Source organism: Arachis ipaensis, chromosome B3, assembly GCF_059453495.1.
Source record: "Arachis ipaensis isolate K30076 ecotype BB chromosome B3, ASM5945349v1, whole genome shotgun sequence".
In the NCBI taxonomy this organism is placed as follows: domain Eukaryota; kingdom Viridiplantae; phylum Streptophyta; class Magnoliopsida; order Fabales; family Fabaceae; genus Arachis; species Arachis ipaensis.
The window spans coordinates 32,268,411-32,295,918 of record NC_142438.1 but is presented as its reverse complement, the minus strand read 5'-3'; the positions used below and the strand labels follow the sequence as shown (position 1 = coordinate 32,295,918).

The following is a 27,508-nucleotide window of genomic DNA, read 5'->3' as shown; positions in this document are numbered from 1 at the left end:
CCAAAAAAGTACTTCGGGCAGGATTTTATTGGCCAACTCTACAGAAAGAAGCCACAGAATTTGTAAAGACATGTCCACCATGTCAAAAACATGCCAACTTTCACATCGCCCCACCAGAAGAGCTCATCAGCGTTACTTCGCCTTGGCCGTTTGCAAAATGGGGACTCGATCTTCTCGGTCCCTTCCCACAGGGATCAGGACAAGTTAAATTTCTCATAGTGGGAGTAGATTACTTTACAAAGTGGATCGAGGCAGAGCCCCTAGCCAATGCCACCGCTCAAAGAAGCCGGAAGTTCTTATATCGAAACATTGTCACAAGGTTCGGGGTTCCATATTCAATAACCACAGACAATGGCACCCAATTCACAGATGCAGGCTTCAGAAAACTAGTAGCCGACTTGAGTATAAAGCACCAGTACACCTCCGTCGAACATCCACAAGCCAATGGGCAGGCCGAAGCTGCCAACAAAGTCATATTGGCTGGATTAAAACGGAGATTACAAGATGCAAAGGGAGCCTGGGCAGAAGAGCTCCCACAGGTCCTGTGGGCATATCGAACAACGCCACATTCCACCACGAAGGAATCCCCCTTCCGATTAGCATACGGAACGGAGGCGATGATTCCAATAGAGATTGAGGAAGGGTCGCCCAGAGTAGTTCACTATAATGAGGACGCAAACTTCCAACTTCAGAGAGAAGAGCTCAACTTGCTACCCGAAATCCAAGAAAGAGCTCGGATCAGGGAAGAAGCTCTAAAACGCCGAATGGCTTCCAGATATAATCAAAAGGTAGTGCCGAGAAATTTCACAAAAAATGATCTCATACTAATCCGAAATGATATCGGAACAACTCGACCAGGAGAGGAAAAGCTAGCAGCGAACTGGAAAGGGCCTTACCGAATTGTAGAAATACTTGGAAAGGGCTACTACAGACTGTCTGAACTCGATGGATGAGAGCTTCCCAGGTCATGGCATGCCTGCAACCTCAGAAGGTACTACAGTTAGAAAAGATAAAAGATCTCATCATTGGATGCACTCTTTTTCCTGAAAAGGTTTTTTAATGAGGCACCAAGTTGAGACTCAGACAATCTCATATGTATATACTTGCACTCTTCCTTTAAATAAAATATATTTTAGATATTCTACAAAGATTTCAAGACGCATTAATCTGAAGTATTCATCGTTCGATTATAAAGCAATAGATCGGCAGAAAGTGAAAAACAATTTCACTGCACGATCACAACAAAGACAACCGTCCGATAAAGGTGAAAACGCGATTCACCCAAAGGACGATCTATAAATGACAACCACTTTCTACAGATCGGCAAAGATGAACATAGAATAATGTAAGAAGTTATCGAAAGCGATCCAAAAAAGAACCTGACGAGGTCTTACGGAATGCTAAAATAATAACTTAAAGACTGGCCGACATTGAGAAGTCGGACCAAGTCAACCCAAGTTATAAGTAAACCCTGGAAAGAGGTCTGGCCAACCCTATTAAAGAGGATTACTTTAACTTAGAAGGGCTCGACATGACAAAGTCAGCCCAAAATGAGAAGTTATCAAAGTAGTCCCTGAAAGAGATCTGACAAAGATCCAAGAAAGAGGACTACAAATAACTTAAAGGAGACCGATATAACTAAGTTGGACTCCTACTACTTAAAAGTTATCAACGTAGTCCCTGAAAGAGATCTGACAAAGATCCAAGAAAGAGGACTACAAATAACTTAAAGGAGACCGATATAACCAAGTCGGACTCCTACTACTTAAAAGTTATCAACGTAGTCCCTGAAAGAGATCTGACAAAGATCCAAGAAAGAGGACTACAAATAACTTAAAGGAGACCGATATAACCAAGTCGGACTCCTACTACTTAAAAGTTATTAACGTAGTCCCTGAAAGAGATCTGACAAAGATCCAAGAAAGAGGACTACAAATAACTTAAAGGAAACCGATATAACCAAGTCGGACTCCTACAACTAAAAAGTTATAAAAGTAATCCCTGAAAGAGATCGGACAAAGATCCAAAAAAGAGGATTACAAAAATAACTTAAAGGAGACCGATATGACCAAGTCGGACTCCTACAATTGGAAAGTTATCGAAGCAATCCCTGAAAGAGACCTGACAAAGATCCAGGAAAGGGATCACAAAAATAACTTAGAAAAGGACTGCGAAAACAACTCGGAGGACTAACTTGAAGAAATCGATTACAAATCGTCAGAAATACAAGCCGGAGTGAGAACAAACCAAAAATCAAGTTAGACCTACCTAGTCACAACCACAAAGGATTCAAGATACAAAGTACAAAGCAATCCAAAAGAGATACCAAGTCAAGCACAAAAGCGCGATATCATCCACAAGGTTATAAAAGCCTCAGAGGCCACCAAAACCTATCTCAAAAAAGCTAAAGCATGCTACCATTTGTTTTTCATAAAAAACAAAAGTTACTGGGCAAGCAACGGGAAAGTGTCAGCAATTAACAAAACATAAAGAGTTTAAAAAAGCCCACAAGCCGGGCCAACTACATATCCAGAATAAAGATTAAAACTAAGGGTCAAAAGATTTTTTAGCAGCATCAGGCTGAGGAGACGGAGGCCGAGTCTGGAGAGGAACGGCATCTACAGTACCGTCATCTTGGTTCAAGATCTGGCAGTCGGGGTCAGAAGCGGGAGGACCAACCTCGGCAGGGACAACAAAAGTCGACACCTTGGTAGAGGCTATAGGGGGAGGATCGACATCATCCTCATCCTCGTCATCAGGGACAACCTTGCCATCCCTGACAACGTTCTCCAAGCTAAAGAGGGTCAGGTCGGCCTCGGGAGTAATAACCCGAACTTGTTCCCTCAGGTTCTCATAGGCAATAGTTACACTGCCAACAAGATGACCTTGGAGTTCGGAATAATTAGCCCAGGCATTATCCAACTCTTCTCTCAGACGCAACACCTCCCGGTAAGACGTCAAATAACTGTCCTTATGCCACATAGCCGTGTCCTCGGCCAGTCTCAGAGAACCAGCCAGAGAAGTAGAGCTAGCCTTTTCATTCTCCAAGTTTTTCTCCAACTTGGCCACCCTTACTTCAAGTTCCTCCTTCAAGCCCTTCATCCGATCAAACTCCTGTTTGGCCTCCTCCATAAAAGCTTTAGTGGCATGGAGAGGAAGACTTTGAGCAGTTCGATATAGGGCCGCCCCCATGTGTGCCAACTTGATACCACTCCGGGTGATATAATCAAAATGATGAAGAAGCGACACGTCGTCCATAGGAAGAACACCATAAGGGCCGATTTGTTGATCTACAAACTCAACCGCATCAAAGTCAGGAGCATCAAGGTTGAAAGGCTCAATTGTTTTTTGCTTTTTACTAGGAGGGGCACCGGAAGTTGCAACAGAAGATTGTGGAGGATCGGCCAGACGGACCCGAGGAGTAGGAATTGCTTTCCTCGGCCCGGGAGAACTCGATATAGGAGGTTTAACTGGAGGCTGAGAAGATCCCTCTCCGGCCGCCTTGGCCGAGATGTTTAAAGCAGCGGTCGCCTTCTTCGCCTTCTTATAGGCCCTCATGGAATCATTATTCTTCGACATCTCTGAAAAACAACACAAAAATCAAAGACAAGTTACAACACAGGAGAAGCAAAGCTCGGGAGCAAATATAAAAACAAATCAGACAGTACCCAAAGCAGCCCGAACCAAAGATGGATCACTCAAAAATCTCTTCGTGTCCAGGTGGGGAGGCTTCCCCCACAAATCTTCAAGAACAACTACAAAGGCCCGTTCAACCTCACTAAGCATTTCCCATGTGTAACGCGGCACTCTTACATTCTTTTGCCACTCCAGAGGAAAAGCAGGCTCATCATTTTCATCAAGAAAAAAGGGGCGAACCCCCTCAACGGCACGGACTCGGAAGAAATAGTTCTTAAAATCCTTAAACGACTCATCATACATGGCAAAAACTTTATGCCCCTGGGCCGACCTGAAGGAAACCCAGGAAGCTTTCTTTTTGGAGGAACCTCCAGGTTTGGCCGAGACAAAAAGATAAAGGAAAAGAGTTTCAGAAGGTGTTATGTCCAACTCTTGACAAAGAAGTTGAAATATTTTGATAAAACCCCAGGAGTTGGGATGAAGCTGGGACGGAGCAATATTGCAGGACCACAACAAGTCAGTTTCAAAAGCAGTAAAAGGGAAAGTAACGTTTAATTGGCTGAAGAAGTATTCATAAGCATAGAAAGAGGGACGCTCCCCCTCGACGGAAGTCGAAAAACAAACTCTCTCATCGGAATCAGGAGCAACAAGCTCGTAATCACTCTCGCGGGCACGGTTATCACAAATCCTATGGCGCTTCCTCAGCTCTGTGTAAAATTCAGCATCCACAATAGAAACACACAACAAAACAAGGGAGTCCAGCCAATCGGACATCCCCTCGGGAACTCTGGAAGACATCTCTACAATGTTATTGCGAGAAGACATGAGGCCAACTAATCCTACAAGTAAGAAAAGAAGATGGGATTACTAAAAACATCTCGGACAAGGGAGAAAACAACTCAATACGATGCAGGTGAACACACAGAAAAGGAAAACCCCAAGACTCAAACCAAAAATCTTGGGGCATCCTTTGGAGGCAGTAACAAAGCAAGGTTTCCAGGAAAATCTACAGCTCTCACCCCATCACCTTTCAAAAAAGAAAAAGACTTCAAACAAGCAAGTATTTCCAGAAGCATAAGTCATCACAGTCAACCAAGAAGCATTCCCAAAACATCAAAACACGCCAAATGGAAAAACGTCAAAAGTACGAACTTTTGAGAAATGCGACAAAAAGCAATCAAGAAAAGCAAGGAACGAATGCAGAGTTTCTATCAGATAGTAAAAAATCAGAAGCAACAAACAAAAACCGTATAAAGCCTCGACGGAAATGCCAGAGGAACACACAAAAGAAAGCCAAGAAAAACGCATTTACAGCGACAAACAAATGCAAAATCACGAAAAGGTTCAAACTTTCAAAACATGCAAAAGCAAAAGCTTCACCAAAAAACTAAAAGCCGTGAAAGAAGCAAGAAAGTTAGTACCAACCTGAAAAGGCATCAGACTTCAGGGAAGGTGAAGAGGGACGGCGAAATCTGGAATCACTACCTCGAAGCAAAAGAAAAGACACGAGCAAAAGAAAACGTTGCTGGGCCAAAACGCGAAACCACGAACTCCTGGCAGAGGCTTCAGAAAAATCAAACAAACGCCGCAACACAAAGAAAAATTGAAAGCGAGAGAATGAAGGGAAAAAAGCGAAGAAGTTACGAAAAGGGCGAAAGAAGAGAAACCGTTTCTGGGTTTTCAAAATCAAAATAAAGAAACGGGGCAATTAATGCTAAAATTAAAAGGCATTAAACCCTCGCACGTTCCCAAAGCACCGATATAAAAGCGCGCGCTTGTAGAGGAAAACATTCTACATTCAAAAGCTGCTACAAAAGAAGTCGACAAAATGCTTGAGTTCGGCTTCGCTACGAGAAGGACCAAAGTCAAAGGACTCGACCTCGACAAAGAAGACCGAGCTCAAGCAGGGGCACTGTTCATACCCTGGGTCGAGCTATCCGACCTGGGATGGTCGACGATGCAGCGACCGACCTGTTAAGGTCAAGCGGACCGACTTCGTTACAAAGAACTCGGCCATATCGACAGGAAAGCCCAATAAAGGGCCTAAATAGAGGAACACGACCCAAATCCAAAGGCAATCCCAGCCTATAGAGATAAAGGCGGTTCCCTTGAAGATAAGCTGACTTCATCTAAAACAGGATAAGATAAGATAAGATAACTAACTTATCTTATCAGAAAGGTCAGTCCACACTACTATAAATACACTGGAGCACCCAGGTATAACTCATACTCTGATTCTACATAAAAACCTGCTTAATACCCGTGCTAACTTAAGCATCGGAGTCTCTTGCAGGTACCCCCCACCCTCCGGTGGCCAAGGATCAGCAGTGCAGCAAGTCCAACAAGTCGGACATAACAGCTCCGGCCGCCACCAGCCAGCCGGACACATCATCTCCGATCAGTACCGAAGATCTCATCCGAGATCGACCTCCAGTTTCAGGTAACCCTCGGAACAGATATGATGACTAAGAGTTTACCTGCAGTGAAGTTTGATTCCTACAAAGAGAATGTCGGATTGGTGAAGCAGCCTATCCCCACTTGAGTTAGTGAGTGGGAGATTTGTTGGTGGGTCCCCAACTAAGTGGGGCCCACATATTATTAGTAAAAAGAAAAGAGGAAATAAAGAAACAAAGTGGCTTTAGCCACACGGGACAGTAGTGGAAGCTTTCTTTCAATTTCAAAAGAAAGAAACGAGGGTTTGCTTCAGCGCCGAAGATGAGAAGAATTTGGGAGAAAAGAGCATGGTCATTTTGATCACATTGACTTGGTAAACCTGCTCTATTTCTTATGAAATTTTAGTATGTTATTTCTGGTATAGAGATGAACATTAGGATATAACTTGCTAGTTGTATTGCATTCTCTCTTGCCTGATTTGAGATACCTACTTTGTGGAGGGTTTATGTTGATTCCATCAGTTTTGATGATGTATTTTGTTGATTGTTGAAATGCCCTAGTGTCACTAGGAAGACTGTTTGTGTACCCATTATTCTTATAGTGAAAGATTTTACTAGACTAGGTCCCGTGGGTTTTTTGTCCCTCTCTTTGGGGGGATTTTCCCACGTTAAAATTCTGCTGTCTAATTATTTAATTTCTGTCATTATATTTGCTGCTTGAAATATCTTTAGTATTGCCTATTTAATCACACATTGTGAGAAAATTATTTTTGTTGAGTTTTTCCCAACATGAAAGAGTATCATCCAATGACAAGAGGCAAATATTTAATTTTGGTTTCCAATATCCTCCATCACAAAAATCTCGTGACATTTCGCGATTATGCCTTTCATCATGAGGAACTCCTGGTAGCACATGAATATCTCTCCAATGGCACTCTTGCTGCTTATCTTGAATGTGAAATCCAACATAATAAATGCACATTACCTTTGCTTACTCGAATGGAAATCGCCATCGATATTGCGAATGCATTGAGCTATCTTCACAAGCATGGCATCATCCACCATAACATAAACTCCAGCAATATTCTGCTAGATAAGAACATGTGTGCTAAAGTTGCTGGCTTGCACTTATCAAGGAAACTTCCAGAGGATGTTTCTGTCAATGCCACCAGCATTGTTTCAATTTCAAGTGATATAGCAAAAACTTGTGTTTACATTGACCCAGAGTATGTGTGTCTCATGGCAGAATCAGCACGAAGAATGATGTTTATAGCTTCGGAGTAGTGTTGTGCGATTTGATATCATCCAAGCTTGCTAAGTATTGGGAAGGTTGTGACCGAGAAAGTATTGCTGTCCTTTTAGGCAGAAATATTGAAAATCAAGCTTTGGACAAGGTATTGGATCCAAGAACTGGCTTCCAATCAGACCATAAGATCATGCAGGTGATGACAATGGTGGAGCTTGCACTTAGTTGCATGGGATTTCCACAAGAACTCAGGCCAAATATGGAACAGGTGCTAGATATCCTCAATGGCAAGAGACTAGAGAGATATAAAACAATAGAAGGTGCACAACCTTTTTGACTTTTGTCCCTTTTCCCCTTCAATGGATTCCACCCATTATGTTGGTTTAGTGCACATATTAAAGTGTACTATAATCAATGAATAATGGTCTAAAACATTCTTAATCTAGTCAACGACATGTATTGTTGAACAAAGTCATGAATAAAAAGTGACTTGTATGCAATAGACATGCACCTAACTATTTTTTCCTTTCATTCATCTTTCCCAGCTTTCAGAATCTTTGACTATGCTGATCTCAGAAAAGCTACCATGCAATTTCGTTCAGATAGGGTCCTTGGAAAGGGAGGGTTCGGCTGCCTATTTTATGATAACATGCTAACACTATAAATCCTTCCCGCATATATTTAAAGAATAAAATAGTGCTCACATGTTTCATATTTTTGTACAATTTTATACTTATAGTAAAGATGTTTGGTTGGGGATGAAATATGAGATGGAAATTTTATGATTGATTAAATGCATACATTTAAACATATATATGGTTTTATGAAAGTTTATTTTAACTTTGTTTTTATCCTTACCGTTTCTACTATGTCAAACATACAATGCAACATGCCAACATTCTTACAACCTTATGCTTAGTTTCTGTTGTTATTTTTGAATTTTGACCAACCCACATTCAATTTCACTACTTATCAACTTACAATTGTAAGAACTCTCATATTTTTATCACAATTCACACACAACATATGAGACTTAAGAACAATAGGTTTGCATAATTTGTTCTTTTGGCTTGCCACTGATATTAGGAAAACTTCAAGATGGACTTGAAGTTGCAATAAAAAGTTTCCACAACATGCGGGAAAATTCTCTTAAGCTATAATACACAGACACTGACATCCACACTGACACTGGACACGACACGACACAGGACACGCCGACACGTAAATTTTAAAATCTTGCATGACATGGGACACGCATACATATAAAATATAAAATATTTTTTAAATAAATTATAGTGATATTTTGATATTTTATTGATATTAAAATATAAATTAAAATTTTTAATTATTTTTAATGTCTTATTTTAATTATATCAAGTATTTAAAATATTTTTTTGTTTTAATAAATAATAATATATACTATATCTAAATTTATTTTAAGAATATATGTTAAGAATAAGACTGGACACGCTGATACGTGATGGTATTTAGATGTGTCTAGGTGTGGTGTGTCCAGAGAAGAATTTTTTATTTTTTATTAAGACACGGTTGGACACAACAGACACGCCTGTCAGACGAGTGTCGGTGAGTGTCGTGTCCGAAATGTGTCCCACACGCGGACACGACAACTTAGCGAAGTGTCCGTGCTTCATAGCTCTTAAGCAATTCATGAATGAAATCGAGATCTTAAGACCCTTGCACCATAGAAACCTGGTTTCACTCTACGGCCGCAGCTCTGGTGAGCATAACGAACTCTTTCTAGTCTACGAGTACGTCCCCAATGGCACTCTCTCTAGACATATTCATGGAGGTAAAATTGAAAAGCTACCATGGCTTACTAGATTGAATATTGCCATAGAAACTGCAACTGCATTGGCATCATATCTTCATGATTCAGGTATCATACACCGTGATGTAAAAGGAAGTAATATCCTCTTGGATGAAAATTTTTCTGTTAAAGTTGCAGATTTCGGACTCTCACGGTCCCTACCAGATTATATTACTCATGTGTCAACAGCTCCAGCAGGGACAAATGCCTATATGGATCCGAAATATTTCCAAACAGGCAGGGTTTCCTATAGAAGTGATGTATATAGCTTTGGAGTGGTCTTGTTTGAGCTCATATCATCTGAACCTGCATTCTGGAGGGAAGTCCCACAAGGCGAGGCGGTTGGCCTTGCTAAGTTTGCAATAATCAAACTGTTAAATAACACATTGAAGGAGCTAGTAGATCCAGATATTGGGTATGATTCAGATAAAGATGTAATGGAAATGGTAGCAGCAGTGGCAGAGTTGGCCTTTCAGTGCATTCAGTGTCCTAAAGAGCTTAGACCTTCCATGAAACAGGTGCTGGAGACCCTTGAGGGTATAAAGAAGGGAACATGGGGATTCAACCAGATAATTTAGTCTCAATTCTCTGCTACTGCATATTTATATCTCCAGTTACCTGATTCTTATTCACACTTTCTTGACAGTTTGAACTCATCCTATATAGCATAATTCTATTTCTTCTGTTAAGTTTATTGTTCAAAGTTTATTGAGATGTAGCATATATTTATATATCTATTTGCAATATATAATTTTGAAGACACAAGCTATGGCATATCGTGGTGCTACTACTTTGAATTCTGTTAGAGTACTACATCATTTTATTGCGTTAGTTATTATTCTCTTTAATATAACGATCATTCTTCTACAAAAGTCCTATTTGAAATTGAGTGTCATTAGAAATGTATTGAAGTACTTGCATACGTTCATGACCATGGTAATATACAGTAGCCATAAAATTGGACAAGATTTTGATGGCTCATTTGACTTAAAACATTTAAATTTCATCCATTAACGGTTGAATCTTGTTTCATTGACTTTCACTGAAGAAACTTCATCCATTGAAATTGCTTCATCTTTTTAAGAGCACCCGGCTCTACTGTTTGTTGTTGAGTGACATGTAAGTCTGACTGGTTTGTCCCTAGATCTGATGGATTATTTCTTCCTGCATGCAAGAAAATTGTGAATTATAACCATCAAGTAACTGAATAGAACTTCATGAAATCTGAAACTAAGACTATGTTATTTGGTTGAATCCCCATGTTCCCTTCTTTATTCCTTCTAGGGTCTCCAGCACCTGTTTCATAGAAGGTCTAAGATCTTTAGGACACTGCACACACTGAAATGCTAACTCTGCCACAGCTGCTATCATTTCCATCAACTTTTGGTCTGAACCAAACCTGAAAATTGGATCCACCAGCTCCTCCATTGCATTGTTTAACATCTTAGTGATTCCGAACTTGGCTAGAGTAACACTCTCTCCATCATCCAACAAGCTAGGTGGTTTCGATGATATGAGCTCAAACAAGACCACGCCAAAGCTGTAGACATCGCTTCTATCACTGACTCTTCCAGATTCATAGTAATCTGGATCTATGTAAGCGTGAGTTCCCACTGGTATGGTTGAAACATGTGTTACAGAACTCGGAAGTGACCTTGAGAGTCCAAAATCCGCAACCTTAACAGTCAAGTTTTCATCCAAGAGAATGTTGCTTCCTTTTACATCACGATGGATGATGCCTGAATCATGAAGATATACTAATGCAGTTGCAGTTTCAATGGCAATGTTCAATCTAGTAAGCCATGATAACGTTTCACTGGAAGGTCCTTGAAGATGTTTAGAAAGGGTGCCGTTGGAGATGTACTCATATACTAGAAGATGGTTCTTGCTGTGAGGAGAGCTGCAGCCATAAAGTAACACCAAATTTTTATGCTGCAATAAACTTAAGATCTCTATTTCTTTCATGAATTGCTTGATGGACTTGTCTGTCTCGTTGTGGAAACGTTTTACTGCAATTTCGCGCCCATCCTTAAGTTTTCCTAATCACAAATGCACATCATTGAAACAGAAAACTTTACAAATCAACTTCATCTATGAAAATTTTACTCCATTTTTCACTCTTATCCAAACATAACTCTATCCCTCTATTGGCTGATTACAGCATAGCTCACAAAGGTTATTGTCTAAAGTTTGAAACAATCTCTATGCAGAGATTGAGATTTGAAACTAATCGGGATTTTTATACAACAGTCAATAAGGGAATAAGATCCCATTGGTACACTTTTTTTTTTCTTTAAATATATGTAGAAAAAATGTGTCATTTGTTAGCATCTTACCATAGTAGACAGTGGCAAACCCTCCCTTTCCAAGGCAAGTGTCAAAATGTTTAGTTGCTTCTTCAAGTTCAGCATGGTGGAAGATTTTAAAAGCTGAGACAGATGGATTCATAATAAAGTAGTTAATCCTTTGTTAATTATGCTAACACCAAAAAGACAATGTGAAAACCATGAAGGATTAAAAGGGACAAAGAAAATGGTCTCAAACCTTTTTCTGAGTTTGCTTCAAATCTCTCTTGTTTTATATCATTGAGGATCTCTAGCACTTGTTCCATGTTTGGCCTTAGTTCTTGTGGAGATGTCATGCACTCAAGTGCAAGCTCTGCTACAGCAGTTATCATCTGCTTGATTTTATGGTCTGATTGGAAGCCAAGTCTTGGATCCAACACCTTGTTTATATCTTGGTTTCCAATTTTTTTGCTTAAAATTGTAGCGATACTCTCTTCCTCGCAACCTTCCCAATACTTAGCGAGTTTGGATGATATAAGCTCACACAAAACCACTCCAAAGCTGTAAACATCAACTGTGGCACCAACCCTGCCATTTGATACATATTCTGGGTCTATGTAACCACATGTCCCTACTACATCACTTGTAACATAGGTATCATTGATTGAAACTCCTTCTGGAAATTTCCTTGACAAATGTAAGCCACCAAGTTTAGCACAAAGGTTCTTGTCTAGCAGAATATTGCGGGATTTTACATTGCGATGGACGATGCCATGATAATGAAGATAGCTCAATGCATTTGCAGCATCAATTGCAATGTCTAATCTAGTGAGCCAATGTAGTGTGCTGCTGTGTGACATTCCAAGTTGAAGATAAGAAGCAAGAGTGCCATTTGAGAGGTATTCATGTGCTAGCAGGAACTCCTTATGATGAAAGGCACAGCCATGAAATGACACCAGATTCTTATGAGGTAAGATATTTGAGATCAAATCTTCATAGAGGAACTGCTGGAATATGTGCATCTCATTATTGGAATATCTTTGAATTGCAACCTCACGCCCATTCTTTTTGCCTACAAGTGTATACCACCAGAAGAAAGTAAATCTAAACCATACATTCTTTCGTATGTGTCCTTTCCAATTCCCACTAAGTTGGATTGACTACATAGATCAAAGAAGTCATTGTGCCGTTTCTAAGTGTTGAGTTCATTGAATAACTAACAATCTTGATGATGACAAACATTTTATATAGTCCTTATTTACTTGTGTGCATCAATATCTTATTCAAGTATTGCAGGTCACGAAAAGGAAAGATCTTCTAAGACCAATAATGTAGCAAGCAATATTTCAGGCATATCAGCATTCATGGAGGAAAATCTCCTATTACCGGATTGTGACTAACAATTCTAAGCTAGGTTGAGGTTTGAACTTTTGGATTGGTGTTTGTAAATATTTGATTGTAGTGAAATTTTAACCATGGTTTGTGGTGGAGACTGGATGTAGGTCTCATTGCATATGGAGACTGAACAAGGATATATGAGTGTCTCAGCTTTTTCCCTCATCTTTGTTACTGACTTACTGTCATTTCGGTACAGAGAGAAAAACGAAAATTATCTCCTGTTTTATTGATTTACTGCTCTAACAATTTTAAAGTATTATATTTCCTTTGATTTCTTGACTCAATCCCCTTCTTATGGCTTAGGGAAACCTTCACTAAGTATTGGGATGTGGCAAAGTTTTATGTTGGTTGTCTTCAGCCTAACACAACCCTACATGGATTCAAAGACAGCCTTGCATCATGGCTATATTTTGGGATGCGACAAAGTTTTATCTAAGCTGTTGGAGGCCTAACACAACTCTACAAGGATCCAAAGACATGTCGAGTTTCTTTCGTACGTGTGATGTGTATGCTACATATTGAGTGTGAGACACTGAGATGACTAGTTCAATGAGATGTAGACTCAACTTATATTGTATTCACATCTCATCTGATAGTGAACAATGGAGAACTGAGAATGTAAAACCATGTAGGTGCATATAACAACTATTCCTTATTCTCTTACCATGGTAAACTTTCTCCAAGCCTATCTTTCCAAGCATATTACATTGGTCAAAATTATTTGTAACTTTTGCAAGTTCCCGGTAGGATAAGATTGGCCACTTTATCTCAATTGAATCATTTGGAGATGTGCCAGAAGAAGTTCCGGGGAAGCAGCTTTGAAAGAGATCGCTACACAACCTCATAAGGTCAGTACCAAGTGAAGTATGGCCACTTGTTCTGCTTAAGGATAACAATGTCACATAATTAGAAAAATAAATAAATAAATAAAATCATTTGAATTTTTACAGAAAAAGAGTGAATAATTGCTAGATAGAAAACAATAATTACCTACTTCTTATTAAGAGAGAAAATATTTTTCTTGATCATTTTGATAAATAAATCCAAAAACAAATTCTAACCTTCTAACATTTTCAGGAATTAGTAACTATGGATAAATTATCCCTGGTAGTGCAGAAATTAAAATAGGAAATAAAAAAACTGTCAAAGAACACGTAGTCAAGGGAAATGCACAATAACATTACAACAAGACAAGAAACTACTTTGAATCGGTCATGTAACCAAAAGCAAAATGTAATTGGATATTTCAATATATCTTTGTGTTAATTCCTTCTTTGTAAGGTCCGTGAAAATTTATTCATACAAATTTTAAATTTAAGACCAAAGAAAATTCACGTTTAGTTAGATGAAATAGCAGCACTGATACAAGGAAACATATCATACTTTTCAAACCACAAAACATCAAAGAAAGTAGTGAAAAGAAAGTATTAAGAACAGAACATACCTCTAAAAACGTTGAGGTTGCTTAATAAAATGGTAACAACAATGATCTTCCCAAAGGAATTAAGAGCAAATAAATAAAACAAAAAGAATGTTGCTTAATCCTAAGATACAGTACTTTTAAGCGATTTTTAGCTCCATAAAAAGACAAAGCAAGACCAAGACGAGTGTAAAGCAAGTCAGCAGTCAACATATAGACACGCTATTGCAAGTTGTCAAGTGATAATTGTTGGGCGGTCGTGGGAAGCTCTCCACCACGGAGAGATTTCGGAGAGGAATGAAGTGAAAGAATATAAAATGAAAAAACACCACATCCAACTCAAAATCTTAAGATAATAAATTAATGGATCTCTCATCTTATAAACTTCTCACTCTTTCTTGCTTTCTTTAAAGTGAGACTAGCTTCATACACTCCTCACACTTGCAACATCTCTTTCTTGCTTTCTTTAAAGTGAGACTAGGTTCATACACTCCTGACACTTGCAACATTAACAATAAAGGTCTCTAGCACCTGCTTCATAGATGGCCTTAGTTCCTTAGATCATTGCAGGCACTGAATGGCAACCCTGCCACACCTGTCATGGCTTCTCCTATCTCATTGTCTGATTGAAAACCAAGGCATGGATCCACCAGCTCATGAAATTCTTGGTTTTGGATTTTGCTGATGATAAGACTAGACAGTTTTAACTTATGCTGATCTCTATTCAGATCCAAAGCTTTCATGGATGTTAAGATCTCAGACTAAAACCACCCCAAAAATTTTAAGTGTCACTTTTGTCACTAACCCTGTAATACTGGAAATACAGTGTGTCCATATAGCCATTAAATAGTAAGTAGTAACCTCTTGTGAAGAAGTTGAAACAACCAACAGAAGAGTGTGCGAAAGGCCAAAGTCTGCGACCTTAATGCACAAGTTTTAATCCAAAAGAATGTTAGCAGATTTTACGCGCATGTTTTTCAAAGAGGAACTTGTAAGGAAAAACTTAAATTGTAAAAGAAAATTGCTAAACTTTTTCATATCCTACGCACATCAATAGCAAGGCAAAATACTAGGGGAAGAAATATGGAACAAATCAAAACTTAAAAGAGAAAACACAAGAAGGAATTCCAAGTGGTCAAGCACAGTTAAGAGTTGAGACTTGAGACTTGAGACTTGAGTGAGTAGTAGTAGTAGGGTTATGGTAATGCTACTTCGATGTTCCTTCCTTTTCTTTCTTACTCTATTTCCCCATTTAAATGTATTCATTCATTTTAAATAAGATATGGTGTCAACTTATCTAACATTTCACATATTGATTATTTGAATCTCACTCAATTTGTCAATGGTGGACCATGCAATATGAGTCTTTCCAGGTGACTCACTCTCTCTCCTCCTAGCTTTATCCACACTACTACTCTTTTACGCGTACAATCAGCGTTTAATGATTTAATCACATATTTCCATTTTTTTAATTTAAAAAGATACAAATTTAATTGGTACCCTTTTAGTTTTTCCAGTATGAACCTATGTACCCAATTCTCTTGATCCCTCCAACTTTAAGATTGGTTCTCAAGGTGAGAATTTTCTCTTTCTTTCTTAATTGGTTTCTTACCATACTTAGATCACTTAATTAATTTGATTAACAATTCTTTTCGGTTTTCCCCTGTAAGATTAAGGTATTTCTTTGCTAAATGTGTAATGGCATAATCTCCCCGTACTCATCTAAGAGGTTGCGGGTTTGAGTTTCCCTATCTTCGGTAAAAAAAATGTGTAACTTAGGGATTTGACTATATCGGAGGCAGTGATCACAGATCATAATTCATAGGAGTGTGTGTGAGTGATGCCAATTCTCTCATTTGTATCTCAGTGTTTCTTCTTCCCTAATGGCAGTGGAAGTAAACACCACGCTTCACATCCAATTATTGGTTCTGAGGTAAAGGGGGGAAGCAAATTGGTGCCTTTGGATTCTGAGGAACCAAGCAGTGGTGATGACATGAGCCTCTGGATTCTAAGGTTCAAACAAGCTGGGATGAACTGGTGGTTCCTGTGATCTCTGATGAGTTACCAAGTGATCATCATCAAAATCAATCACTTTTGTTGGTTGATTCTGTGTGCTGCCACATAAATGAGGTGTTTGAGTATTCTGAACTTGAAGAAGCCACCAATAGCTTTGACCCTAGTAGAGAACTTGGATCTGGAGGATATGGGACAGTTTATTTTGGTAAGAACATTTACATTCCTTCTATTTCAGTTAGTATGTAGTTTCATTCTCTTTGTTATTATAAAGTTATTTTAGGTTGTCAGGGACTTTGATTGTTCTAATCATGCATCCTACATTGTAGCATGACGGTGTGCTTCATCAACATAATTATATTGCAGTTCATCCTATTATATACCTTCATAAGCATGAGTTAGTTGATCATTCAAGATGTTACCAAAGATCTTTCAATCCAAACGATTTTCTCCCTCTAAAATTATTATTATTTGAATGACGATATGAATCGGTGTTTAAAAAGAATTTGAAAAGCTAACTGAATAACTGCAATTATGGTCATCAAAACTCAAATTAGATGTAACTTGGGTCATTCGAAATAAAAATTATTCAGAAAGAAAGGGCAAATAAATTTTAGTTACCAATGGTTTGTGACATGGTATCAGGGTATGACAGAAAAATTTAGAATACTATTCTTGTTACTCTCATTCCTCTAAATAAAAGTATAATTTTAGCATCAGACAAAATAGAGACTTATGCATTATCCACACTTTAAGCCTCCGAAAGAAAAGACTCTTATGTGTGTGAGGCTTGTTAAATATATAAAATCATTCATGATTCATATGCCTATGCCTAATGGTCTAACCTTTTAGAAGAGATGGTTTATGACAAGATGCAGTTACATTGTCACATGTACAGGGCTGCTAGTAAGCAATGGCAAGAATGTAGCCATGTATGGCTGAGATTTTATTTTAGCTTGGTGTTGTAGTAATTGGAATCATGTTATTAACTCTATAACAAGATTTACTAGTTTTTGTTTATATGCAGGAATACTCAAAGATGGACGTCATGTGGCCATAAAGCAGTTGCACAAAGACATGCTGAGGAGTTTAAGGTTGCATGACGAGAATTCCAAGAGCAATGATAGACTCACCAAGTTCTCAAACGAATTTGGCATCTTAACTCACTTGAAGCATGAAAATCTTGTCCAGCTATATGGCTGCACCTCTCCTCAGAGCCATGAAGTACTGCTTGTGCAAGAGTACATTCCCAATGGAACCGTTGCAGATCATCTTCTCAACAGGAGCTCTCCTCCGTGGTCTACGCGACTAAACATCGCCATATAGACTGTAGAAGCGTTGGCTCATCTACATAGTTCTAGCATAATCCACCGCAATGTGAAAACTAGCAACATTCTGCTTGACATAAATCTGAATGCTAAAGTTGCAGACTTTGGATTATCGCGCCTTTTCCCAGAAGGTGTTACTCATGTTTCCACTGATCCTGCTGGGACTCCGGGTTATGTTGATCCAGAGTACTATGAGCATTGCCATCTTTCTGATAAGAGCGATGTGTATAGCTTCGGAGTAATATTGCTTGAGCTGATAACATCCCTGCCGGCATATAGCGAGGACGATAAAGAGCCTTTTCTTTCCAACTTTGCCATGGTTAGAATCAGCTGTGGGAGACTCCAGAGTATTGTTGACCGAGATCTTGGATTTGAGTCAGATGATTGGAATACTAAAACAATTACCGCAGTGGCAAAGTTGGCATGTAAGTGTCTTCAGAGCGAAAGTAAATTGAGACCTTCCATGGAAGAGGTGTTGAATAGCCTTGTGAGAATTGAAAGTTGTTGAAGCTCTTAGAATGCTCTTATCTGGTGTTACAATAATGTCACGAATTGTTCAAATTCTCTCATGCTAGCATGGTGATTTATTTTGAGAAGAAAATAGCTTAACCAAAGTAAAATATCACTTTTATATCTTATACTTCCTCTGCTGACTATAAATAAATACCATGTCTTATATATATCTTATATACTTCCTACCATAACCATTCCTGTTTTCATCTGTAAAAGATATTGTGTATTGGGAACCGATTAGATAAAAAAAACTTCCTTGATTATCCTTATCAATATTTTATAATGGTACTTTTACCCTTAACCAAAATCAACCAAAACCTTTGTTCTTCTTCTCATACACTCAAAACTCAGACTCCAGCCTTCTCCGGCAAGAAACTCTAGTGGCAACATAGATTCTACCCCCGGTGGCGAGGGAAGCAGCTCTTAAATCCCTGCTTTGCACCTCAGCCTTCACCACTGTCCGCCATCGATATGATCAGATCATCAGCTCCCTTGCCATTTGTTGAAGTTGATGTTATTGTGTTGGACTGTTGGTTTTATAGATCTCAGATGTAAAAAAATGATAACGGCAAAATGGCACTAATTTTATCATATATTTAGTTTACTGTCAAACAAGATATAAAAATGGTAATTTTTGTGTCTATATCTCAATGTATATTTATGAGTTTCTCCAAACCAAATGTATATATTTGTTATGAAAATAAGTTAATCAGTCAATTTCTCCTGTTAAAATAGTTTTTAGAAAATAATGTTACTATAAGCATCCACTGAATATCATAATCAATCAAGCTACTCCCCACAGCTTCAAGAAGGATTAAATTGCACCATAGCAAGAGAATTTGACAACATACACTATTATAGATAAATAAACAAGTTGTAGGCTAGTTAGACTATCCCAAATTCTATAAATTCAAGATACTAAAATTGTAGTTGTGGGCTTGTTTAATTAACTTGCCCAGCCCAAAAAAAAATAGCAGAATGGAGTCAAGGTTGATTGCGTACCCAAAAACAACTTAAATATTCAAACTTCTAACAAACTAATGACCAAAAATCAAAATTCTAACAAACTAGATTTCTTGATTTAAATCATAAATGTATAGTAATTCATTAATTTATTAAAACAATGTTACGTTCATAGGAAAAATGACATTGTTGTAAAGAAATATTATTTATACACTGTCAGATTGTCTAGTGAGGTTCTTTATAATTGATATGCAAGCTCAATCAGCTAGAAATATGAAGGAGACCTTGCTCAAGGTCACAAGCATACTTGGTGACATTAATATGCTTAAATTTTTATTTTTTACTTTTACTTTTAGAGAAAAGAGGAGTGTTAGGGGTCAGCAAGTTTTGTATTTTGTAACCATCAATTGTTCATCAATAGTGTTTTTAATGGTTTGAGATTACATCTAATAGTGGGAGATCACTCACTTTTCTTTTGATGGTTAAGTGCTGGCCAGATTGTTAAAAACATCTAAAAGTGTTTTTAATAATGCTTTCTTTTCTTTAAGATGATTAAATAATATTTTTTTTTCTCTATTTGTCAAATATAAATTCTTCTCTTATAAGATTAGAATATCGTATATTTTAGTCTATTTGACCAAAATGCACTTTGATAATATATATTAATTTATTTAGGTATTAACGCTTAATTTTCAAAATAAGAAAAAGGAAAAAGGCGGAATTCACATGCACTTTGTGAGAGATTTTCGTTAGATTAATTAGACTAATTTAATTGAAATATTACCTGAAACTGAATGGTATTTTGGCCCTAGACGTGAAAGTGTGAATGCCTAGATTCAGGATTTTGATTTGTTTGTCAAGACTGTAATGGGTGTATCTATAACGAACTCCGATACCAACAAAATTGAAAAAAAATACCTTAATTTTGAAGTATTTATGAATAGAAAATGTAACTTAATCATATTTTTTAGTTTCTAAATCTTTTTAGTTTATTTATATTTTATTTATTATTTTATTATAAAACGATTTATTTTATTATACTATAGTCAAACTAATTGAACTAGTTGTTTTATCAATTTTTAACAAATCGAAAGTGATTTGATATGTAGTGGTATGGGAGAGAAATCTACTCCTCTTTATGAATACCAGTTTTATTAAAATACATCAAAGGATCTTCCTATCGAGCAAAATAAAAGAAAATCTGAAAGATAAATAAAGTAAACTTTGAAAATAAATTAATTGAAAATAAAGTAATTGAAAATAAATTAATTGAAAATAAATTTGCAAAGAAAATAAAGATTACAGGAAATGTAAATAAAGTAAAGATATGGAAGGAATTCTACAGAAAAATGACAACTCAGTAAGTCGCAAACTCAGCAGTGTGCTTGAGTGTTTTTCTGAAGCAAAGTTCCAACTCTTTCTCCATCCATCTTTCATCTATTTATTGAAGTCATTGACCAATCAGATTCAAGAGTAACTTCCGCGTGCGCTAACTTTTGAGTAACATTTCCGTTCTTTTTGTACAACGTGGTAACTCCCAACAATCAACTTCAAATGATCTTATTCCTCAACTAAGTATATGATTGGCTTCTATCCTCATTCTCCAACAAATTCTTTTCGATCCAAACTCCGTTCCTCGAAATAAAAGTTCATTGTATTTTGACTATGGTGTTTTTGAAATCAAATATTTTCGATCAACACTAGTAAATTAATAAATCAGTAACTAAAACAGTTAAATAAGTATTTTAGAATCTTGATTAATAGTGAATAAAAATTTATTTATTTTAGAGAGATAAGGAAGCCACAAGAACATAATACTTCATATTTAGATTCTCTAAATTTTGAATTTCACTTTAAAGAGTAAAATGTGATTTTTTACTATTTATTTTATATGTAGGACAAAAAAAATATGATAAAAAAAATATTTAAAAATAAAAAATTACATTTTACCCTCAAATAAAAAATTAAAATTTAGAGGATGCAAATTTTAATATATTACCCTCATTAATATGGGGAAAGCTCAAAGGAGATTATAGTTCCTAGTTAGCAACTTAGCATGCCATCTTCTGTAAGTAACAGAAAATGCCTATGATGCTCAATTTCTTCTCGACTATTCTGTTAAAGTAAGCTGTAAGATAGAGAGAGGGAGAGTATTTCTGATCAATTTGACAATTTCTTACACATATAATAATAATAATAATAATAATAATAACAAACGTCCTCTTTGGAACAAACGAAAGTACGAAACCCCTCTCTCTTTTCAATAAATCTCTCTAAACCTTACTTTATCTTAAGTCTCTGTCTCTGTCCCTCTCCTATGATTCGCTGTTCGATTTTCCAACACCACAAACAGGTTTGTGTTTTATGTTTCGTTCAGTCCATTGCTCAGTGACATATATTAATTATTATTTCATTGCTTGAGATTGAACCTTGTGTTCTTCACCATGCAGTTTCTTTTGTCATGTCTTGATTATTGCTTCTATTTGCATGTTTTGACACAAACTAAAAAAATAAAAAGAAAAGAAAAACTTTTAAAATAATCTGATTTTGAAAATACAATTTTGAATTCAATTGTGAAGATCATTGCTTGAGCTGAAGAAATAGCCTCCATTTTTTTATCCCATCAGATCCAACGATTAGTTGTATATCGCTGTTTCTACGTCTAACTTGGTTCGTTACATTCCCCAAATCCAGTTGGAATTCTTTTGGCCCTTTAGTTTAAATAAAAATTATTTGTTTATTTTGCCTTTTCTTTTTGTAATAGCTCATTGACAACAACAAATACAGTCATAATTTTATTATTTTAGCATTTCGGCGAATTTTTTTATGCTACATATTTGTCTCTTTATGGCAACAAAAGAATAACACAAAGATGATGTAATAAATATCTTCCACTATTAACCAAATTTGGTTGGTCTGTAGTTACTTCACTAGTCCGCGTATCGGAAAATATCTTCCACTATTGGTACTCAATGAAACCTTTTTTTTTTTTCTTTCTTTCTTTTTCAGTGATTCATGGAATCTAGAATGAATAAGCTGAAGAAAGGGTCCATAGAAATGGAGAAGAAATGGCTATACCCTTTGATTATGGGCTTTGCTATGTGCATATTCTTTGCAGGCACTTCCTTCAATATGGGACTAGTTTCTTCTATTCATAATAACCTCAATTCAATATTCTTCTTTCTTCCTTCTCATCGAGCTGTAAACAGAACAACTACAACTCCAACTTTTGTGGAGAAAAAGATTTCCCCGGCCCCAGCTCCTTCTGCGTCGGCGACAACGATTCCCAGGATGGCTTATTTGATTTCTGGATCAAAGGGTGATTTGGATAAGCTATGGAGAACCCTCTTTGCTCTTTATCATCCATTGAACCAATATGTTCTTCACTTGGACCTCGAGTCGCCCCTCGAGGAGAGGCTGGAGCTTTCTTCAAGGGTTGAGAATCAACCTATATTCAAAGAGGTTGGAAACGTTTTTGTGATTCCGAAAGCTAACATGGTCACATATAGAGGACCAACTATGGTTGCTAATACACTTCATGCTTGTGCTATTCTACTCAAGAGAAGTAAAGATTGGGATTGGTTCATAAACCTCAGTGCTTCGGATTATCCTCTTGTAACTCAGGATGGTTAGTCTTCTTACTTCGATAAACAAAAACTCTATGTGTACACCAAAATCAGCCACTAAAATAAGTCACCATGTATGTTTATATAAATACATGTGTTGTTTAATTCATTTTATGTGTATTTTGTATTCTAACATATATTTTATACTAGTAGTTGATTTTGGTGTAAATTTTTTTTCCAAATTCCTTGGAGCTTTAAGTGTTTTTCACCAATGATTGTTTTCATTAATATGGTTGTGCAGACCTTTTATATATTTTTCGAGATTTGGATAGAAAGGTTAACTTCATTGAGCACACAAGCCATTTAGGATGGAAGGCGTAAGTCTCTCTGTTTGCCTCTCACCCTGTCATAATCAACCTTGGAGTATGTTCTTCTCTTTTTTGATGGATGCAACATTTGATTTAGGTGTAGTGATGAACTGAATTGAACCATATTTTGCAGGGACAAAAGGGCGATGCCTTTAATAGTTGATCCAGGGCTTTACATGTCTACCAAGAAAGATTTATTTTGGGTCGGTCCTAAGAGGACTTTGCCAACAGCATTTAAACTTTTTACTGGTTAGTTTGTTCCTACACTTGTTACATAAACAAGCTCCAAGAACACAACTTATTTAAGAACAATTATGAGTTATTACATGTTTATGTGTATTCTCAACTGTTTGGTTTTACGAATCAAGAGAAATGTGCCTGTTTAAGGAAAGATTCTCTTTTATGAAATATCAGAGCTTAAGCAATCTTAAGCCCCTGCTTTTTTTAAAAAAGAATTAATTTTTTGAAGGAGCTTATGCAATTCTGTGGTTTAAGTCTTGCTTTTAAACTAGGCAAGATGAGAGAAAAATGATCCTCATTGATGAACTGACACTGTTTTTTAGTTTGTATGTGCACACAAGCTGTATAACCTAGTTCCATGTCAGCATAACAGAATGAAAGGCTATCTATTATCTAACAGCTACTAACCATCACTAACTACCTTCAACTAGCACTTTCTTAATTTATCCCTACACAAAAGATACCTATTAGTGTAAGACATATCAAAAGTACCACAAAACCTAATTTAAGGACTCACTGAAATTAACTAGAAAAACACTGGTTTTACTGATTGGCAATAGGTTGGATTTGAGAGTTTCTCTCATTTATTTGTGTTATGCTAAATTCCCATATCATGTATTGCATACTGAATTATATCTAAAGAAAAAAGACTTCTAAATTTATGACAGAAGGTCGCAAATTACATACCCAAACATATTGTATGCCAGTACTGAGTCATTTATAAGTGTTACATACCTAGTTACTTTACAGTGAGATTGAATCCATTCTATAATGGTACTATTTTGATAGTTGGAATAGGTTGGATTTGAAAGTTTCTAACTTCACATTGGCCACATAATGTGATCTTCGGTTTCTCTAATTTCTAATTTTGATAGTTGGAAGAGGTTGGATGCAAGAATTTCTAGTTTCTATTAGTATGGTTATCTCTTTTCTTTTTCTATTTTTTCCCCAAAGGTTTTACAACTAAACATGGTGGCAACATTGCAGGTTCGGCATGGATGGTTTTATCACGTGCATTCGTAGAATATGTTGTCTGGGGTTGGGACAATCTTCCAAGGACCCTTCTCATGTACTATGCCAATTTTGTCTCCTCTCCTGAAGGCTACTTTCAAACTGTTATATGCAATAATCCAGAACTAGCAAAAACGATCGTTAACAGCGACTTGCATTATATTTCCTGGGACATCCCTCCCAAACAGCACCCTCATGTCCTTTCCATCAACGACACAGAGAAAATGATAGCGAGCAACGCCGCATTTGCCAGGAAATTTAGGCAAGATGATCCAGTCTTGGATGTGATTGATAAGAAGCTACTGCACAGGAGAAAGGGACTATTCACACTTGGTGGTTGGTGTTCTGGCAAGCCCAAATGCACCAAGGTTGGGGACAAGTACAGGATCCTACCTGGTAAGGGATCTCATAGGCTGCGCCGCCTTATAAATAGGGAAACTTTGGTGGCTAGATTTGGTCAGAATCAGTGTACATAAAAATTCTGTTGGTAATATTCATGGGTGGATTGGGACGAGAGACGAGTCAGATACGTAGTTCTTTTTATGACAGGTATGTGATTGAGGCAGCATTTGGTAGTTAGGATACTGGAGAGTCTCGGTCTTTTATTCTTGGGACAGACTATTCTTTATATCTGTCTTCAGTTTCGAACATATTTTTGTTTGTCTTTGTCTCTATATTTGGTCCTATCTTAACTTCCCAACACAATCTAAGATATTCAGAACCTCACTCGACGGGATATCAATGCCAGATATGATCTTAGCCATGGTTGCCATTTGACACCATATTAGAATCAAAGATGGCATGGGGGATTATCATTCAATTTTGTAGCATCTGGACTCCAAATAAAATAGATTATGATTTTCTGTTTCTTTAGTTCATGTTTCCTTCATATATGAATACGAATTCCCATATATTTCAAATCTTTTATACAGGATGAGTCAATCTTAGAAGTCTTTGCAAGACATTTCCAAATATTATCATCATCAAAAGTTTGAGTGGATAAATGAAATTTATCAATATATGATCAGACATGAACAACAATTTAGATAATCCTATTGATGAGCGGAAATTGAATGCTCTCGGATACTGGCAAGTGCACCAGATTGTATTAAGTAATACCACAGTGAGTGAATATGGTTTCCATGAGGATTAAGGGATTGAACAAGCGAAAATCGTATTGAATCGCTAATTAAATCAATTAAACCTGGATTATTGAGGGTTGGAATTGTGTCTTTCGTAGAACTTTGAATGGTTCTGGGCTTTGAATGAATCTTGAATGCTTGAATGATTGTGGAGGCAGTATGAACGTGTATTGATTGTGAAAGAGCAGTGATTGAAAATGTTAAAGATTTCAGAGATGTTTATTTTTTAGAAAAATTAATCCGTGAGATTAACTATTTTAATGCATGCAAATATCTTTTTACGAAAAATCATATATAATTGAATTCCAATTCCTTGGCAATTCAATTTCTTTCTAATTAACTAATTGCCAATTCATCGGTCAACCAATTAAGAAAAGAGGAATGGACTAAACTAGAATAACACAAGAGCACAAGAGTGTGCCGGGCCAACTCCCCATAAGCCCCAAAAATTGCATGAACAAGGCATGCCATACCCCAGCAAGGGGCATGCCACACGCTTTCGACAAGCACTCCAGGTCCAAGCCAAGAGAATGGCGTGCAACATGCTAGTGAAGGGCGTGCCACACGCCCAAGAAGCAACCTCCCAGGGGCCAGAATTGAAGGGTGTGCAACACGCCAATGAACCAAGTACCACACGTCGAGATGGACACTCCTAGGGGCCAGAATTTTGGGGCGTGTCACACGCCAATTCCCCCCCTGAACAAAGGCATGCCATACGCTAAGCCAACCTTCTAATAATGAGCTAGAAGCCTTGGCGTGCAACACGCCAAAGGTGGGCGTGCCACACGCCTAAGTTGACAAGATCAATTACCACTCCAAGCCCATGATGCTGAAAAATTGAATCACCAAGCTTTGAAACTGAATTATAAGGAAGATCACTAGTTAGTTAAGAGTCATTAAAAAAAGATTGGATTTGATTTGATTAGATTTGATTCTGTTTTTATTTAATTTGCATTTGAATTTTAAGTTTTGGTTTTAGTTTTTTAAAGAGGACCCTGTCCTCCCCATTTTGACACCACACTTTAGAATTCTATTTTGATTCATGTATTCCACTATGAGCAACTAATCTCCTTTTTAAGGTTACGAGCTCTGTTAATCTTTTTATGAATTATTAATCTAAGTGTTTTACTTTATTTGAGATTTATGCTTTGATCTATTCCATGATTGCATTTTCGTTCTTCATCCCTAAAGATTTAGAATTGTTGGAAAATATTCTAACTCTGTTTTGAATTCTAAATATTGTTTTGAAAAAAATAATATTAGAATTAGCTTGAAAACTCTTTCTCAAGACCTTTTGATTTAACTAGGAATAGTATTTCAAAGAGTGTGCGATGCTTTATGATTTTCAATTGCTCTAATTTAAACATCTCTGAAACCTTAACATTCTCTCCATTATTGTCTTCACTCATAGTTGGCTATTTTATTTTCCTTTGTTCACATTTAATTTCTTCGTTCCTCTGATTTTGATTTGTCTAATTAGAATAATTAAGTAATCATTGTTATTTAGCCTTTTAATCCTCGTGGGAACGATAACCCACTCACTATGGTATTACTTAATATGATTCAGTGCACTTGTTGGGTTGTGATTTTGAAAAAATTCTGCATCAAGTTTTTGACGCTGTTATCGAGGATTAATCGATGAGATTAACAACTACCATTAATTGACTCTCTAAAATAGACCTTTTTATTTTTTTTTTGCTACTCACCGGAACTCCCTCCATTGTAATGTTGGAAATCCATCTTTTCTCTTTGTTGTTTTTCTTGTGTGTTTTTGCATGCAGAGAAACAAAGACAAAAAAATCTCTTCAATTTGATCCAAAATAGAGAGAACCCTCAAGCAACTGAGAAAGAAATCAAGAAATCAGAGGAAACTAGAAGAAATTGAGGAGCTTGAGCCAGAAAGCATGGCAAACAATAATGCCAATGTTAGGAGGACTCTTGGGTCTTTCACCAAAGTCACTTCTGAAAATTGTGGAAGCAGTATTGTTTTGTAGCACTTGCTGTGAGGCAAACAACTTTGACTTGAAGTCTCAACTCATCATTTTAGTGCAACAAAATTGTCAATTTCGTGGAAGTCTTCAAGAAGATCCTAATCTACACATATCTAACTTCCTATAAATATGTGACACAGTCAAATCCAATAACGTCTCTGCTGAAA

The 27,508-nt window shown here is 37.0% G+C and overlaps 3 protein-coding genes and 1 pseudogene across 6 annotated transcripts; 3 read left to right on the top strand and 1 right to left on the bottom strand.

Annotated features, from left to right (window-relative positions):
- The first annotated feature begins 6,818 nt into the window (after positions 1 to 6,818).
- Positions 6,819 to 9,817, top strand: LOC107632915 (LEAF RUST 10 DISEASE-RESISTANCE LOCUS RECEPTOR-LIKE PROTEIN KINASE-like 1.1). The gene is made up of 5 exons (XM_016336554.2): positions 6,819 to 7,132; positions 7,276 to 7,595; positions 7,821 to 7,918; positions 8,361 to 8,419; positions 8,928 to 9,817. The coding sequence occupies exons 1-5, from the start codon at positions 6,819 to 6,821 to the stop codon at positions 9,679 to 9,681; spliced, it is 1,545 nt and encodes a 514-aa protein (XP_016192040.2). The 3' UTR covers positions 9,682 to 9,817.
- Positions 9,818 to 9,981: 164 nt separating this feature from the next.
- LOC107630235 (uncharacterized) lies at positions 9,982 to 14,371 on the bottom strand. Of its 2 annotated transcripts, XM_088509081.1 has the most exons (6): positions 14,231 to 14,371; positions 13,451 to 13,665; positions 11,648 to 12,460; positions 11,440 to 11,532; positions 10,400 to 11,142; positions 9,982 to 10,267 (listed from the first exon to the last, which is right to left on the bottom strand). In XM_088509081.1, the coding sequence occupies exons 2-6, from the start codon at positions 13,629 to 13,631 to the stop codon at positions 10,244 to 10,246; spliced, it is 1,854 nt and encodes a 617-aa protein (XP_088365207.1). In that variant the 5' UTR covers positions 13,632 to 13,665; positions 14,231 to 14,371; the 3' UTR covers positions 9,982 to 10,243. The 2 variants fall into 2 exon arrangements, with proteins under 2 accessions (XP_088365207.1, XP_016188815.1); XM_016333329.3 differs by having other exon boundaries at positions 9,982 to 11,142.
- A 1,092-nt stretch (positions 14,372 to 15,463) lies between these two features.
- Positions 15,464 to 18,329, top strand: LOC107630236 (LEAF RUST 10 DISEASE-RESISTANCE LOCUS RECEPTOR-LIKE PROTEIN KINASE-like 1.1; annotated as a pseudogene). Its single transcript, XR_015907418.1, has 3 exons — positions 15,464 to 15,579; positions 15,715 to 16,427; positions 17,247 to 18,329. The product of XR_015907418.1 is annotated as an LEAF RUST 10 DISEASE-RESISTANCE LOCUS RECEPTOR-LIKE PROTEIN KINASE-like 1.1 (transcript).
- Positions 18,330 to 21,240: 2,911 nt separating this feature from the next.
- On the top strand, positions 21,241 to 25,081 carry LOC107630237 (Core-2/I-branching beta-1,6-N-acetylglucosaminyltransferase family protein). 2 transcript variants are annotated; one of them, XM_016333331.3, is made up of 5 exons: positions 21,241 to 21,376; positions 22,033 to 22,651; positions 22,891 to 22,966; positions 23,091 to 23,206; positions 24,185 to 25,081. In XM_016333331.3, exons 2-5 carry the CDS (start codon positions 22,039 to 22,041, stop codon positions 24,682 to 24,684), a joined length of 1,305 nt encoding a protein of 434 aa, XP_016188817.1. In that variant the 5' UTR covers positions 21,241 to 21,376; positions 22,033 to 22,038; the 3' UTR covers positions 24,685 to 25,081. The 2 variants fall into 2 exon arrangements, with proteins under 2 accessions (XP_016188817.1, XP_016188816.1); XM_016333330.3 differs by lacking the exon at positions 21,241 to 21,376 and having other exon boundaries at positions 21,950 to 22,651.
- The last annotated feature ends 2,427 nt before the right edge of the window (positions 25,082 to 27,508 follow it).